Source organism: Cebidichthys violaceus, unplaced genomic scaffold, assembly GCF_023349555.1.
Source record: "Cebidichthys violaceus isolate CVI_PGR_0920_01 unplaced genomic scaffold, fCebVio1.0.p SCAF_7, whole genome shotgun sequence".
Taxonomy (NCBI): Eukaryota; Metazoa; Chordata; class Actinopteri; order Perciformes; family Stichaeidae; genus Cebidichthys; species Cebidichthys violaceus.
In genome coordinates this window covers 8,709,375-8,727,074 of record NW_027176927.1, presented here as the reverse complement: position 1 = coordinate 8,727,074, position 17,700 = coordinate 8,709,375, and the positions used below count along the sequence as shown (strand labels likewise).

Here is a 17,700-nt window from a genome sequence, read left to right as displayed (position 1 = left end):
AAATGTCAAGACAGTTTTCCCCCCTCTGCTGAGCGCGCTTCCGCGAGGATCACGCGCATCTCAGCCGGTCGGCACATCTACAGGCGGCTTCAAAGAGCGAAAGCTGATGATTCTGGCAGTGGTCATAATTTCATCACCACTAATACGATACCTAGTACATATCCTATTTTAGTTTTTTTGCATTACCTACAGCGTACAGTTGAATGTTACCTTGAATACACTTGTGTGCAAAGTGAGCACAAACTGTTCTCTGCAGATGTGCCATCGACTATTTTTCACTCACGGGGATGGTTGAGGAGATGGCTCTGCAACGCATCATCCCGCTGTGGTGGCCTCCTCCCACGTAGTCATGGCAATAAGGACAGTGAAACGTGTAGCAGTAAATGTTTTTTTGTGTTTCCCTTCCTTCAGCTGTTCATTCAAAGCATTGGCATTGAAGCAAGCTTGCTGGCTTCTTGATTTTGGAATAAGACAGGAGTGATGATGCTCAAACCCCATGAAATGTTTGTTCAAACACTTCTGCTGCCTTCACTGATTAGCTCAGCCTTTTGGAGGTTTGCAGTAGTAAACCTTCCGTGTCTCCTTTATCGTTTAGCATATTAAAATGTGTGGCCCTTGTGTGCTTGTAGTGTAGTTCTTGCATTTTCCTTTTATGAGGAAACCTTCAGATTCTCCTCTAACAGACTTGTATGATGTAGTTTGAGGACATGTCACAATAGACATTTACCACAGCAAGCTGAATCAAACTAGTGCATAATGAGAGGACTTTGTGGCTCTCCGGTCTGCTCACAGCCTGTGTGTGACTCACTTATTCTTGTAGTGATTCACACAACATGGAACATCTCTGGTACAAAGGTGGCTGACTTTAGCATCCAAATATAGCAAACTTCATGGCTTTTGAGGCAAGCTGATCACTCTCGAGACGAAAGTCATTCATGCGAGTTATAAATGACTTTGGATAACAACTCAAGACTAACAGTGTATCACACAAGGTTGAAACTTTTAAATTATTATTATTTTTTTATTCCACTTACATGAAATTACACATTTCCCCCCCAAATAACGTTATGCTTGGGTGTTCTGTATGAAAATTCCAAAGACATGAACAAAGCTAGCCCGCCCGACCACAACCATCCTTACATCTCCACAAACTAATTCTTACCAACATGCAGTTTAGGCAAGTATTGAAAGAAAAAAAGAAATCAAATTAAAAAAAAAAAAAAATCTTAATTTGATAGAGCAGTAACTAGATAAGCACGTGGGATTTTTTTTCTTCTTTACTGCTGTGCTCATAAAAACAACGAGCTTGTGTGCTCTTTTGTTCAATATTTTCTATACCTCGTAATCGATACATAGAAATACAAAAGCAGATCACCCGAAAACAAAATAATAGAGTAGAAAGTTGAGCAACTGACAGTAAATGGAATGTAACCGTTGTGTTCCAACAAAACCTCACCTCCGCCGCCATTCCTCCTGCCAAGCACAGACCAACAGCTGCTGTCCTACTGTGAGCAGCCAACTCCTCATTGTGAAACCAGATTTATCATCGAGACACGGTGTTAATCGAGAATATGGCCGTTAACATGAATAGGATACACACAGTAGAACTTTTTTCTGACTCTAAAAGCTCAACCAGCTGCATGTTTCATGAGCTGAGAACTTGCCCTCTTACCCACCACCTCAATAATGCAACAACCCTATTGCTCCCACACACAAAAAAAAGGTCAGCAGACAATCAACCAAACACACTTTACCCTTCCACATGGACCCTCCCGCCACGCAATTCAAAACTTACCCTCCCTCCCCATCCCCTTTCCCCACAGTTACTACAAAAGAAGGAATAGTAAACCGGCAGGAATGAGATGAGTGTTGAGAGAACTAAATAGAAAAAAGATGGGAGAGATTTGGACGACAATGATAATAATAAGGTGGTCTCAGTGTTGATGGACATGTTGAAGATGAACCGGGATGATGGCAGGTAGACAGGGACGACAGTGGGGGTCTGGCTCATTCTCCGGTCTCCACTTGATCCTCTGCCTCCTGCTGGTTATCAGAGGTCCACAGCTGAGAAAAGAGAGGAGGACAAGCAGGAGAAAGAGGCAGCGAGAGGGCAAAGAGGGGAAAGGAAAACAGGGCAACGGCCGTTAATACCTTAGCTTATAAAAATACATTGGAGTTTCACTTGAATGGACAGTTAAGAGCCTTCTGCATAGTCTCCACTGTGACCAGGAAAGATGAACACCCCTGTTCAGTAACAAGTCTGACCTACTAAATGACTTGCATTCAGTGGGACCTATTGCATGCTCATGTTAAAGCTGACCATGCAGATGTCAGCAATCTACTACTGATGGGCGATCGACTGAATGGAGTTCATAGCAAAGTTGTTCAATCGATATGTGGACTCTTGTGGCCATGTCGAGAACGTTCCTTGAACCATTACAGGACAACTCTTGCACTTTAGCAGCTAGAATCATCTGTTTAAAGTACAAATCCCACTGGGGATTACATACATGTTCTCACTTTTAGATTTTTTTTTTCTTTGCAATTTCTGCCAATGCCCTGATACAATGGTTGCGAACAGAATTTTGTTTCAGTAGCACAAAGCACCAACCTCAACAGTAGCATCCAAAACAGTGTCAACCATTATTCGGAACAGTTTTTGGGACATTATTTTTGGAGAGAAACGTTGCAGTAGAATTTAAATGCTTTGATCATCATAAACCAATTTCAATTCACCTGGAACTGGTTTTCCATTGCCATTTTAATTTACACCATATTCCTTATGAATGTGTCCAAAAATGTTACCAAACTGTAGTGCCTACTTCTCTGGTCACAGAGTGTGTTGGTGTTTAAAGGCAGACCGACGGTAGCAAACATTTACACAACACTGAAAAATCAGCAGTTTCAATTCGAGCTGCAACCATTTTATCAATTGATCAAACAGCAGAAAATTAACCTGCAACAATTTGGATTATACATTAATCTTTAAGTGATTCTCAAGCAAAACCTGCATTATATCTGGTTTCAGGTCCCCAAATGTGTTTCGAAAACAGCACATTGGGTTCTAAGAAGCTGTGATTGGCATTTTAAAAACCATACAATTGAGGAAATGATGGGTAGAATAATCAATATAGAAAATAATGAGTTCCAGTCTTATAATCTACATTATTATTGGCACATAATATTTTAATGTCATTTGAGTTGGTACATGTAAAATAAAAAAGGGGGAACTTACTGTCAAGTTGTCTCTCAGTAGCTGCATGATTAGTGTACTGTCTTTGTACGAATCTTCACTCAGTGCATCAAGCTCTGAAATGGCCTCATCAAAAGCCTGAAGGATTAAAACACACTTAGAACTGCTGGAAAAGTGATCTTAAACAAGCTGTTATGTGGGTAGAATGTAAAGAACTTAGTTTTTATAACAGGTTTTAGTGCCGTGTGTGTATTTAAACAGCTCTGCAATCCATTTTTACATGTTAAATACATTAGCATTACATTTAGCAGCTTAATACCTTCAAGTGTGAGGAGATAGTTATGTGGTGTTGTGAACTTACGTCTTTAGCCAGCTGGCAGGCCTTGTCGGGTGAGTTGAGGATCTCATAGAAGAAAACTGAGAAATTGAGGGCAAGACCAAGACGGATTGGGTGTGTGGGCTGCATTTCGTCTTTGCTGATATCAAAGGCGTTTTGGTAGGCGTTCTTTGAGTCCTCCATGATGGCTGGGAAAAAAAAAAAAGGAGCGCAAGAGCTGAGGAACATACAAACTAACAAATTAAACTTGGTTTCATACAGTGTAGGAAAAAAACCTACTACACCATACTCAGTTACCGGTTTATTACGTACACCTCGATAAAACAACCCTACAATAAATCTTACCATCACATTTTGTTCAGTTCTCAGACACTATTTTGTCCTTCCTATTATAATCAATTAAAGTAAGAAAGTTAAATCCACATCTCACTGAAACAGTTAAACCAAACGTTCCCCAACACTCTGTAGCACAGTAACTGATGACTAATACTATAGACGGCCACACCTCTCTGTGGCATGAACAGGGGCCTCTATTTCAGTTTCTGTGGAGTGTAGAGCACCAAGGAGACGGCTTGCTGGAAACCTCAACACAAGATTTTATGAAGGCCCAAATAAAGTTCCTCAGAACTTGGTGTTAAAAAAGCCAAGTTGTACATACTTTCTTACTGTGGCTAACTTTGGTGGTGCTGTTAGAAGCTGGTCTTCACAGTGAAGGAGGACTTATTAAAGCAGATGCAGGAGTTCAAGAAACAGGCACAGACTCCTGTAATTTAGGCCTTGTTTTCAGAAATCAGCAGTTTGTCAGTTTAGGTTAGCATAAAGACGGGAAACGGGTGGAAACCGCTAGCATGGCTCTGTACAGGAACAATGTCCACCTACTGGCAGCTTTAAAGCTCACCAATTTACACTTTAAATCTCACGGTTTGAATCCATGCACAAAAAACAACAAACATTTGCACCACGAGGTTCCCACCATACAACCCACACTCCACTTCTTGTATGTCTTCAGAAAGGATGACTCCTTTGAGGTGTCAGAGTTGGACAGTGGCACTGCCTGTAGAGCGTCTGATTAATACTTTGACTTTGTAATTGGATTCTTTTTTAAAACGTATGTAGTCACTTATGTATCCTTCTGCTAAGTCCATCACTGTCGTCTCATGTGAGCCATTTGAATATATATATATATATATATATATATATATATATATATATATATATACACACACACACACCATTGGACAACATTTTGAGTAAAAAATAAAATAAAAAAAAATTACCTTTTATTTTTGATAATACATTAATCATCTCATTTTGTAGCGATAACAAAGCCCGTTTTCTCTAGAAGAACTTAATTTTTGATCTTAAGAAAACTATAAAAAAAACAACTTTTGAAACATGTCCATTTGGGGCTTCCATACAAAGAGATGTGGTCATGCTTATCTAAAAAAAGACTAAACTGAATCAACCCCCCCAAAAATCCTATTGGCTTAAGCTGGTGACCAGAGACCAGTCTCTCGGAGCCAATGTCAGAAAACTTATACCAAAACTAAGTGTTCATTTAATAATATCTTATCTAATACATCTTTTTCTGACTGGGCTAGAAGTTGTAGATGTCAGATCTTTATAGACAGGAAAACATGCACACGCATATATAATGATAATCAAATAAACCTTACCCACACACACACACACACACACACACACACACACACACACACACACACACACACACACACACACACACACAGTATAAAAGATTAACATAGAGCTTACACGTCCTCTCGTCTCCTGTAGCCACCTCAGCCAAGTAGCGATAGTAGTCTCCTTTCATTTTCATATAGAAGACTTTGCTCTCTGCTTCAACAGCGTTTACAATGAGATAAGTATCCAAGAGACCCTGTGGCAAGAAACAAACAAAACATGTATTGTAGACCAGTAGAAGGGAACAGACTACAGAAGATGTTGAATTTAACCTGTCAACTAATGTACATAGTTCTTTACAATTGGGGCTGGATGACCCCTGAAATCAGCAGAGTTGATTTGTATACTTGGGTACAACTGCTATAAAATATGTACACAATTCATTGACAATACACAGATTTCTACAAGGATCATTTGACAATAAAACCCATCACATATCCACGGACAAAAGTGGTCATTTCAGCCCATTCAAATCAAACATAATGGCCAACATTCCTCAGACCTAAATGAGGGTAGAGCTGGCTACCTCCTGCAGCCTTGGGCCGTGAGCCTGAGACTTTGCCTTAGCTGCATCACAGATGCTTCAGAGATCACGCGATGGTGGAGAGTGGGAAAGGGTGGAGGAGGATAGAGCGGGAGGATGGGTGTATGAAAGAAAGATGGTGGGGGTGGAGAAAGATGGGCGGAAGCTAGGCTGCTGAACTCCTGATGAGCTTTTGCTGAGGAAGTAGGTCACTCAGAGCCCAGCGTGGCTCTTTCCAACACGAGCATGCGGCACTTGACAGCCTCTCCCTATTGCAAACCTAACTGCTAGCTGGCAGAGGGAACAGCGTACATTTTTGTCATAAGAGGTTGAGCGTACCATAACATAGGACTAGCATGATAGTGTTAATCTACTATGCTAATGCGCTATGGGACAAACGCTGGTTTTACAGAAACATGAATGAATACTTAAACCATGAAGAGATCAAATCTGCACTTTGAATTAACTGTGGATTTTGAATCAAGTTTCCATGTGACCATTTCCATGTTGTTTCTCCACAAGAACCATGACAAAAAGTGTGCCATAGAGTTAAAAGCATAAAAACTGAATTCTCCAAGTTATAGGTTCTTTTTACGACTTTCAGATCATCAATATATCAGAAAACAACTATTTGCTATTTAAAGATATAGTGGCGTAACGTCGTCCTGAGCAGGGAATAAAGTACCTCCCTCTGTGTTGTAACCCGAGCTTCTCTGTGCTTTGTTTGTGTGGCTGGTATGGCTGCGTATACATTTGAGTGCATGTGAATCCCCGTTTGTGTCCCACTGGCTAGCTAATGGCTGCAGCACACTCATACAGTGGTTACTGCTGATAACGCTGTCGGCCAGGTCAGCAAACTTTATATAATGGCCAAATGATAAAGATAAAATGTCCTGGTCCGTCATGTGATGGAGCTCAAAAAGACATTTTCATAGACTTACATTGGGAAAGAGAAATCTGTAACTCCACAGATATTTTCTGGACTGAGGGCTGGGGTTAACTAAAAACGCGAGGGCGCACGCTCTATGGGGCGCATAATGCAGAAGATGCGGATATTCTCATCGCCTCATGTGCTCCTGAGCAACCTCCATAGGAATAAACAGGGTGCTGCCTCTGATGCTGTATACAGTTCTCTTAACAGAATCATGCTCTCTGGCATGTACAGCAACACAAATTCACCGCTGATGTTGGATTACATTGTAAGTTCTGTTAGCAATACAACACATTTAAAAACCTACTTCAAAATGGAGCGTTAAAGTGCATATTGAGTTTGTCTACTTCGATCGGACTGTTATATAGCACAGCGGTCTTTGGACGTTGTAGATCCCATAAGTAGTGCAACAACTCCACCAACAAACATAAAAAAGGTGTCAATAAATGCAACCAGACTATATCACTTTCACACCAAAGCAAAAACCCAAAGAACATCTGTGTTAGCTATTGGTTTGAACAACCAACATACTGTAATGATGTTCATTAGGGTGATCAAGTAGGCATGGGCTCTTTTTTTGTCTTCACGCAACTACTTCCAGAAGTTGCGCAACCAAGTGCTAAAACATGAATACCATGGAGAAGAGACTGAAGGTATGCGTCGTTCATCATGTTTGTTCCTCTCTATGGCAGCTGGCTTTTCATGCTGCCTGTGATTATGGCATTTCAGAACAAGAACAAACCTGTCTAGACGTGTTCGGACGACACCTTGCACAAACTAGTTCGCTTCAAGTATACCACAGCCTTATCCCTGTCCTACACCCCTCCTCCTCTGCCCTATTTACTCTCATCCCGCTCTATTTTGGTCCCCATAAGGCTGCCCGGCCATAGTGGAGGTCAGCGAGCCAGAGCGCTGGTAGCTCAGCTGCTGCCATTATAGGATTAGGACACGCTGAGTCACCAGACAGATAATTCACAAGCTGAGAGAAGAAGAGAGTAGCAGAGGTCGGACAGATGCATGGCTGGAAATACCACGTGCATATGGATGGTTGTGCGCGTAGAATATGAACTCTGCAAATAAGCCGTTTCCATATTAAATTTGCTCAGTGGATTTCTTCTCAAACATTCCTATGACCATATCAAATTTGAAGTAGCCTAGTTTCACTTTACATTAGTGTACAGAGAAAGCCGTCTCAAATTATATTGCAACTGTATATTGTAAAATGTCCTTATTTTTAACCCCAGAAATTAAATGAATACATTCCCACAGAGGTTTGAGAAAAATATCAATGTAATTCAGTTAAAGATGACTATTTTACTGTACAGTTTTTATGAAAGAGGGAAAAGGCTACACTGAGGATCGTCTCTTTCATGTCAAAACTGATGAGACACTCCTCTTGGTGCTGGCACTCATTGGTCCACAATGTTGGCTGCCTCATCTTAACTAAAGAAACTTCGAAGTGCACAGATCTTTCAACAGCTTCTTATCAGACTACAACCTGTATTATAAAAAACATACAGAAAAGGCTACACTACTGGAACCCAAGCCTGCTGACATGTCACCAAAAAAGGAACATTATGACCTTTGTAAAGAACAAATGTTATGGCAGGGTATTCACACAAAATTATCTGCATTGTGTGAGCTCAAGCACTCTTTGTTTTCTTACTTTGTCATCTCAGGGTTATCCATTTACTGCTCAGTGCCGATCAAATTGAGGAAGTTGGTGACTTTTCAAAAGGAACTGCTGATGCAGGTGTACTGAGTGAAGACCACTTGGAGCATTACCGTAAGTCAGGATTAACCCACTTGCCACTTCACGTACTGCTGAGTAATTTGGCAAACTCAGACTATGAATCAAATCGATAAGCTAAGTACAAGATGTTCTAAAAACTTAATTTCGGATACTCTCACACCAATTGAAATACTTTCCATGCCCGAGGGAAAATGCCACGATAAGCCAAAGTCATCACTGTTACGAGAACTAAAAAGTGGAAGAGTTGAGAAGGATCGCTGTAAGACTGCCAGAGGTAGAAATGAAGCATTCGGGGCGTGGCACTTAAGGTCTGCTGGGTCTTGTTGACAGAAATGACACATTCAACAGCATGAGCAGCTGAAGGGAAGTATGAATGTCGAGCTAGTCTCATTACTCATTACCACATAATCTGAATGTCAATGACAAAAATTTGTAACAAAACAGAGAAAGACCGTAATGTCGTCCAATAAAATGTTATAAATCTTACCAGCACGTCCCGGCAGATCAACTTCAGCTCCTTCTCGATCTTTTCCCGGTACTGTTTGGCCATGGCCCTCTTGCCCTCGCCTTCGGCCTTCGACTCAATGCTGGACACCACACGCCACGAGGAGCGGCGGGCACCCACCACATTCTTGTAGGCCACCGACAGCAGGTTGCGCTCCTCGTTCGACAGGTCGCTGTTTTCCTCCGTCACAGCCTTCATTGCAGCAGCCATGTCATCATAGCGCTCGGCCTGCTCGGACAGCTTGGCCTTTTGCACCTGTTCTTTCGGGACTGACTCGCTCATGACTGCTCACTGGACAAAGAAAAGCAGAGAAGAAAAGAGGACAGCTGGTGGTCAATTAAGAGGCGAGAGGATTTTAAAAAATGTTTGGCTAGTACCCATTTACCAGAAGCAAGAGCAATTAAAAAAAAAAAAAAGGAATGTGAAGAACAATTAATGAGGCTAATCTATCAGCAAAAGAGAAACCATCCATGTTGGTTTAACTGAAGTTGAGGCATATGATGCACCCATTTCTGAGGCGGGCTGCTCTCCTTAGGAAAAGATTCTACAAGGAAACACTGATGCACTCAATGACTGTGCACAGCTATGGGAGTTAAAGGGTAATTGGGGAGGGAATAATAGCAAGGGCCATCAAGTAGGCAACAAGAGGACATTGGGCACATCCGAAGTCCCTTATTAGACATTTCCTCACTGGAGCAGGAAGTCGTTTAGTTAAAAATCTGTGAATTGTAGGCCTGAACAACAAAAGGACCACAGACAACTTTCATTTATTTGAAAGATTTGTCCTTTCATGTATTGTCTGTTATTTCCCCCATTAACTTTCATTATGGATACAACTACGGTCGGAAAGAGCAGGAGAGTCTGTCTGACAGCAAGAAACACCCATTACATAATTTATCATTATTTCCATTCAGTCAAGAGTGGTTGATAATTCCTATGCATGGGTTTGAAATGAGTTACATCATTTCAATTTTCCCTGAAAAACTTTGCCTAATAAATCTTTTTTTGTGTTCAAAAGACACCATAGTCATATTCTGGATTATTAAATAATGATTTCTTAAATCAGAAAATCAATGTATACATGCACATCACATTCTTTGCCTCTAAACAGAATGCAGGTTGTTATTCATGTGCAGGTGTTTGTTTAACAGGTAACAGAGAGAAAACACTGCTGCTCTGACAGTGATGGTATCTGAGATAGTATCTACAAATGTTGCGACACTTAAGAGGAAAGGACGTCGCATTTCTCTAAAAACATATTTCCTTGTTTCTTCCCTCTCATGGTTTCATTGCGTCTCTCTGTGCAAGGAACAGAGGCAAGTGAGAGAATTGTGGAGACAATTTAAAAGACCTGGGATGCACTCTATACATTTAAATTAAGCTATCAGAAAAATAATTCCTTGAAATGCTAAGTAAAAAAAAAAAAAAAGTTGCAGGCAGCAAAAAAAATTCTAATAGAAATATGCCTGCAAGGCATGTGTGCAAAAATGATTTGAGAAATTGACAATAGGGGTGAGGGAAAAAAGAAGCATCGCGATTCTCTCTTGAACAATTATGACTATGTAGAAAACTGAATCAGAAAACGTAATACACTTGCCTCTTGCTTACATTCTATGCTAGGCTAAATACTAGCAGAGTTTTGGTGAGGGCGGCTGAGCTTCAGAATAAGGATACGATCGAACCCGGTACCCCCAGGCTTCAAAGCTAACGCATGGAAGCATTTCGCTTCTTCTTCCGCTTCTTCTTCCGCTGTACCTCTAGAGGGCAAAGCAAATCAGAACCAGTGTTTTGAGCTACGTTGCACACTTTGGAACTAACGTTTTTAATCGACACAGCGACACTCTCACTGACAAAAGCATTCGTTGCCACGTAATCTAGTGTCACCGTAACCGTGTACTTTATCACTGAATACGTTGTTTTACCACATGTTCCAGAAAGCGCCATTTTTGTAAGAGAGCAGAATGCTCATTGCCTATAACCAGATGATTTGTTTGAAGCTGTCTGTGTGTGTATCCAGTTGACACATCTCTTCTATTAGTTACTAATATTGATTCAATAAAAATAAGTGAATTAATCTATTTTTTAATTATAAATCATTACAAATATGCAGTGATTTAAATAAGCATATAGTCTGTGAGAAAAAACTAAATCAAGTATAGAAAAATATTGATGCGTCAAGATGAATCAACCGTTTTATAATCGCATCGTAGCCCTCTGAATGGGAATCAAACCGCGAGGTGTCTAGAGATTCCCACGCCTGAATACTACTTTCAGCCATTGTTCTATAGCACAGTATTAGCCCTGCAAGTTTCTAAGCAGCGTTGAGTGCTTTAAGTTGTTAAGGAGAAATGTAAGGTACCAGCAGATATAATGTTAATGAAGTGATGAGTAGACTTGATACACACACACAGCATTGTTGGATCAATAGCCTACATCCGTTTGACCCATCCAAAATAGCCAGCGGGGTTCCACAAAATCAATCACGTTTTTTCCATTCCAGAGTTCATGTAGTGTGGCCGCCCAGGCAGATATTCAATACAACACATTTCTATACTCTGTGCTTGGTACGTTACAAAATGAATTTGTGTTACTTCCAGAAAAACTAAGGCGCTAAATGATCCTTTGACATTCCTTTGACACATTGTTAGCATGTCAGCCCGTGGGTGCATTTTGTTGCGCTGCCTGTTCTCCCCTATGGTGAGCATGGTTTGGTTCTTATGACGCATACGCTCAGTCTCTATACATGCAGTTAGGGCTGGAAAGTAATTAAAAGGAACAGTGTGTAACATTTTGAGGGATTAATTGGCAGCTTTTCAAACTACTCTGCTGGTTGAGACAAAGCAGCCAGGAGGACAGAGGAATGACTGATGCTGCTGACCTCTGTGCTCTCCATAAACTTCAATCAGGAATGTTATTCATTTTCTTTACATTTGTTTCCAGTGAGATATTACTTGAGATATTAGACTTTATTTAGTGACTTTGTTGAGGTGAAAATAACGGTTGCTGCTCTATAACAAAAAATAAAATATATATATATATATATATATATATATATATATATATATACACACACACACACACACACACACACACACACACACACACACTCTAATCCTGTTCTGAATTAAAAGAAATGATCTATATGTTTTTAACGTCAATTATTTAGTAATGTAGAAAAGTGTTGACAAGAGTAACTCCTAGTTGTACTAAAATCCTTTAGTTAACTGAAGGCCACCGTAGTTCTCCAACACGCTTGGAACGGGAGGGCTGAGCAGAGGGGTATTCAGTTGGGTGCAATTTGCAACATGCCACTAGATGCCACTAAGTCTTACATAGGGCCTTTAAGTATTCGTATTAAAGAATAACTACCACGACACCAAAACACTAAAGAATACAAATCACTTAAGTGTCTTACAGGTTTGCAAATAGGGATTGGTGAAATTGTAACCGTTTCAGCACGAAGAAGCTGGCGATGTACCCGCTGTATGATGCAACATGACCCATGGGTAATCCGGGGTGTGTATGCATTTAAACAGTAAATAAATATGCTACAAAGGTAGTTCCGTAGCTACAGTTTAAGCCACGCGTGGCTGTAAGAGCACTCGTCGAAAGAATGCATGCATACAGCCATGATAACTTGGAAGAATAACTGGATTTTGTATTACTGGTTAGCCCCCCTCTTTCTGTCGTACACACACAACCACCACACCCATCCCTGTACCTGTGGATCAGCGAACATGCGAGAACACGGAAATTAAAGTGCACAATTACAGCGGGGTACTGTGACTAATGTTAGTATATTTCACCGACACGAACCCCAAAGCACTTCCATTAAATATATTTAGTCTAGACGAGAAACACCATTAAGCGACTGAAAAGCAACCGCTACCACTAGGCCCTCGTGACCCGTTTCCAGTATGGCGCCGACTATTTCCTGAAACGAAGCTTTCCAAGCCAGGCAGCTTTTACAATTGGCTAGGGGCTAAACCCATTTTTTTCTACCTACTCTAATCATCTCATGGTATAAAACAATTACTAGCTTCGTTGGTTGGTTTGCGAGACGCCACGCTTTACATAAAAAAGGTGTTCACTGGGTTTAACGTTAGCTGGCCGTTAGGTGGCATGTGAGATATGAATCGCACTTTGTCGCGTATTGGTAGTTAAGCTACCGTTAATGGAGTGACCTACTCGACATCTAAAGTCAACAATTGAAACAACATTAACGTTACCGTAGAGCGGACGTTATTTTAACGTTACCTTGCTAGCACCGTCAGCAAATGTGTAATGTAGCTAACGCTAAACTAAGATTAATTCCCGACCTACATCACTCATTTCTCGCTAACGTTACATGCGACAGTCATTACTCCTCAAAGGCGATGCATCGCCGTCATTTAATTATTTTCCAACAGGCTAACTAATTAGCACAACCTGACAAATGACTTCAGTAAACAGAATAGCAAAGCTTCAACTTTCGACCTGACCCTCCTTCCACGTCTGCCCGTCTGATGGTCCATTTTAGAACCAGCCATTAGACATGTCCCAAACTGTAGCTAAGCTAGCCATTGTTCTTTGGTCTGATGATTGTCGCCGCTCCATGCAGCCCCACAGTCAATTGGAGGCTTTGCGCTTCCATTACCACTACATTTTACGATCTATTAAAAGTCCTAACGCTAAATCATGCAAACGTAAAAGTGCAGTTTCAAAAGTTTTAACTCCTTTCATACCTGTGTACTGGCAGATAGCAGTGATTTCGGCGTGCCAAGCTACAGCTGATTCTCTCAGCCCGTCTGTGTGAATGCAGTCCACGGGGTTTCCCTCCAATCACACCAGTCCAAGGCACGGCCAGAGCGGGGGAGGGGGGTGGGGGGCATGACGTCAAACGTTACCACGGCAACTGAACACGAGACATTGTGGGAGGTGTAGTTTCCCCTCACATTACCATTACTTCCCTCGTCTTCGTAAGGCAAAAGAAATGTAGTCAATATTAGCACATTTTGATGTTTTAATAATACATTTATGTTTCAACATTGTCACACTCGTAGAGTAATCAATGTACAGCCAACAAATGCATTACAGGGACTTCTGATTCAATTCAATGTGTAATAGTGATGCATCTGAGCATGAAAACCTCAAACTGACAGTAACTGATACTGTGATACTGTCTTACTGCAGGTCACACATTTCAATCAGAGCAGATGCAGACACAGCACATCGTGGCTCACCCTGAATGCTGCCCATTATGTGGGTAACCAAATGAGATATTGTCATTTTCCACACAGTGGGGAAATTTTGTCTGGAATTGCTGGAGATGCTGAGGGCATCACAAACTAGAACACAGGGCACAGTGCTACAGAGTATATCTTGCCTAATAGAAACTACTATTTCTGCATCCTGGTTGGATTCCAAGGGGAGAGAGTGAAGCTATTTCTGCCTTGTCACATGTTTTCCCCTTGGGCCAAAATTTGAAGCTTGTAACCTATTTAAGGGCAGATCAGATAGCGTTGGCTGTAGAAATGCACAGGCACCAGTGCAAAAAGGTGTGGTCCAGGAAAGCTGTAGTGCCAAACCAGAGGGATTTCAAGTAAAGGAAACAAGTTGTAAGCTGAGTGACAGTGTAAAGTGTAAAGATGCAAAACCAGTTAGGCGAGTTCAGTCTGTCAACCACGTCCTGAGAACTTTGACACACTCTGCTGAAGTTGAAAAATCCTAACCAGCTCCAATTATTCTCCTCATAATTATCCACTGACACTAAATATCACATCATTATTTAGATAACATGTTTCTTAGACAATGGCAGTACTTAGATTTTGTGACTTTGCCATTGTTTGTGATTTACTTCAAAAATTAAAGGGGTACTCTATGGATTTCATAATGATGTCATCCAGGTGATCTCAGCTTGGGATTGGACACCTCACATTTATAGCAGAACACCTGCGTTACGAGCTCTAATGGGAGAGGTTGGGCTGCTCTTGCCAAGACGGCCAACTGTAGGAAGAGTCCTGGTGGTTCCAAACGTCTTCTATTTCCCAATATTGAGGCCACTGTGCACCTGGGAACACTCAAAGCTTTAGAAATGGTTTCATATCCTTGCCCTGATCTTTGCCGCTCCACAATGTTATGGCAGAGTTTTACAGAGACGTCCCTGGACTTGGTTTTGATCCTGACATGCAGCGTGAATTGTGGGACCTTATATATATATATATATATATATATATATATATATATATATATATATATATATATATATATATATATATATATATATATACAGTTGTGGTCAAAAGTTTACATACACTTGTAAAGAACATAATGTCATGGCTCTCTTGGGTTTCCAGTTATTTCTACAACTCTGATTTTTCTCTGATAGAGTGATTGGAACAGATACTTCTTTGTCACAAAAAACATTCATGAAGTTTGGTTCTTTCATGACTTTATTATGGGTTAACAGAAAAAGTGACAAAATCTGCTGGGTCAAAAATATACATACAGCAACATGAATTAGCAATTTTGGTGACTTAGAAAGTTGTGTCAATGAAATGAGCTTCATAGCATGGCCTCTTAACTTCTTGTGAGTGATTATGAGTGACTACAGCTGGTGACTTCTCTGAGGCCATTTAAATAGGGCTCATTGGATACAAACGCCCACAAACGCTACAATGGGAAAGTCAAAGGAGCTCAGCATGGATCTGAAAAAGCGAATCATTGACTTGAACAAGTCAGGAAAGTCACTTGGAGCCATTTCAAAGCAGCTGCAGGTCCCAAGAGCAACAGTGCAAACTATTGTTTGTAAGTATAAAGTGCATGGCACTGTTTTGTCACTGCCACGATCAGGAAGAAAACGCAAGCTATCACCTGCTGCTGAGAGAAAATTGGTCAGGAGGGTGAAGAGTCAACTGAGAACCACCAAAAAGCAGATCTGCCAAGAATTAGAAGCTGCTGGAACACAGGTGTCAGTGTCCACAGTCAAGCGTGTTTTGCATCTCCATGGACTGAGAGGCTGCCGTGCAAGAAGGAAGCCCTTGCTCCAAAAGCGGCACCTTAAGGCTCGACTGAAGTTTGCTGCTGATCACATGGACAAAGATAAGACCTTCTGGAGGAAAGTTCTGTGGTCAGACGAAACAAAAATCAAGCTGTTTGGCCACAATGCCCAGCAATATGTTTGGAGGAGAAAAGGTGAGGCCTTTAACCCCAAGAACACCATGCCTACCGTCAAGCACGGTGGTGGTAGTATTATGCTGTGGGGCTGTTTTGCTGCCAATGGAACTGGTGCTTTACAGAGAGTAAATGGGATAATGAAGAAGGAGGATTACCTTCAAATTCTTCAGGATAACCTAAAATCATCAGCCCGAAGGTTGGGTCTTGGGCGCAGTTGGGTGTTCCAACAGGACAATGACCCCAAACACACATCAAAAGTGGTAATGGAATGGCTAAATCAGGCTAGAATTAGGGTTTTAGAATGGCCTTCCCAAAGTCCTGACTTAAAATCCCATTGAGAACATGTGGACAATGCTGAAGAAACAAGTCCATGTCAGAAAGCCATCAAATTTAACTGAACTGCACCAATTCTGTCAAGAGGAGTGGTCAAAGATTCAACGAGAAGCTTGCCAGAAGCTTGTGGATGGCTACCAAAAGCGCCTAATTGAAGTGAAAATGGCCAAGGGACATGTAACCAAATATTAGCACTGCTGTATGTATATTTTTGACCCAGCAGATTTGATCACTTTTTCTGTTAACCCATAATAAAGTCATGAAAGAACCAAACTTCATGAATGTTTTTTGTGACAAAGAAGTATCTGTTCCAATCACTCTATCAGAGAAAAATCAGAGTTGTAGAAATAACGGGGAAACTCAAGAGAGCCATGACATTATGTGCTTTACAAGTGTATGTAAACTTTTGACCACAACTGTGTGTGTGTGTGTGTGTGTGTGTGTGTGTGTGTGTATACGTGTGTGTGTATACATGTGTGTGTGTGTGTGTGTGTGTATACGTGTACATAAATGTATGTATATACATACATGTATGCATGTATGTATATACATACATGTATGCATGTATGTGTATGCATGTATGTATATACATACATGTATGCATGTATGTATATACATACATGCATACACATACATGCATACATGTATGTATATACATACATGCATACATGTATGTATATACATACATTTATGTACACGTATACACACACATGTATGTATGTATATACATACATTTATGTACACGTATACACACACATGTATGTATGTATATACATACATGTATGCATGTATGTATATACATACATGTATGCATGTATGTATATACATGCATGTATGTATGTATGTATATACATACATGTATGTATGTATATACATACATGTATGTATGTATGTATGTATGTATATACATACATGTATGTATGTATATACATACATGTATGTATATACATACATGTATGTATGTATATACATACATACATGTATGTATGTATGTATATACATACATGTATGTATATACATACATGTACGTACATGTATGTATATACATACATGTATGTATGTATGTATGTATGTATGTATGTATGTACGTACATGTATGTATGTATGTATGTATGTACGTACGTATGTATGTATGTACGTACGTACGTACGTACGTATGTATGTACGTACGTACGTACGTATGTATGTATGTATGTACGTACGTACGTACGTACGTACATGTATGTACGTACGTACGTACATGTATGTACGTACGTACGTACATGTATG

At 40.5% G+C, this 17,700-nt stretch overlaps 1 protein-coding gene across 1 annotated transcript; it reads right to left on the bottom strand.

Annotated features, from left to right (window-relative positions):
• Positions 1 to 1,000: 1,000 nt before the first annotated feature.
• Positions 1,001 to 13,759, bottom strand: LOC137890906 (14-3-3 protein beta/alpha-B-like). Its single transcript, XM_068735244.1, has 6 exons — positions 13,668 to 13,759; positions 8,926 to 9,234; positions 5,304 to 5,427; positions 3,555 to 3,718; positions 3,236 to 3,331; positions 1,001 to 2,064 (listed from the first exon to the last, which is right to left on the bottom strand). Exons 2-6 carry the CDS (start codon positions 9,223 to 9,225, stop codon positions 2,008 to 2,010), a joined length of 741 nt encoding a protein of 246 aa, XP_068591345.1. The 5' UTR covers positions 9,226 to 9,234; positions 13,668 to 13,759; the 3' UTR covers positions 1,001 to 2,007.
• Between the last annotated feature and the right edge of the window lie 3,941 nt (positions 13,760 to 17,700).

What these genes read in the sequence shown, in the direction of transcription:
- LOC137890906 (XM_068735244.1), bottom strand. Translation starts at nt 9,225, where the DNA reads ATGAGCGAGTCAGTCCCGAAAGAACAGGTGCAAAAGGCCAAGCTGTCC. An exon ending in CCTGCCAGCTGGCTAAAGAC is followed by an intron (nt 3,332 to 3,554) that starts GTAAGTTCACAA and finishes TTAATCCTTCAG; the next exon opens with GCTTTTGATGAGGCCATTTC. An exon ending in TACTGAGAGACAACTTGACA is followed by an intron (nt 2,065 to 3,235) that starts GTAAGTTCCCCC and finishes CTCTTTTCTCAG; the next exon opens with CTGTGGACCTCTGATAACCA.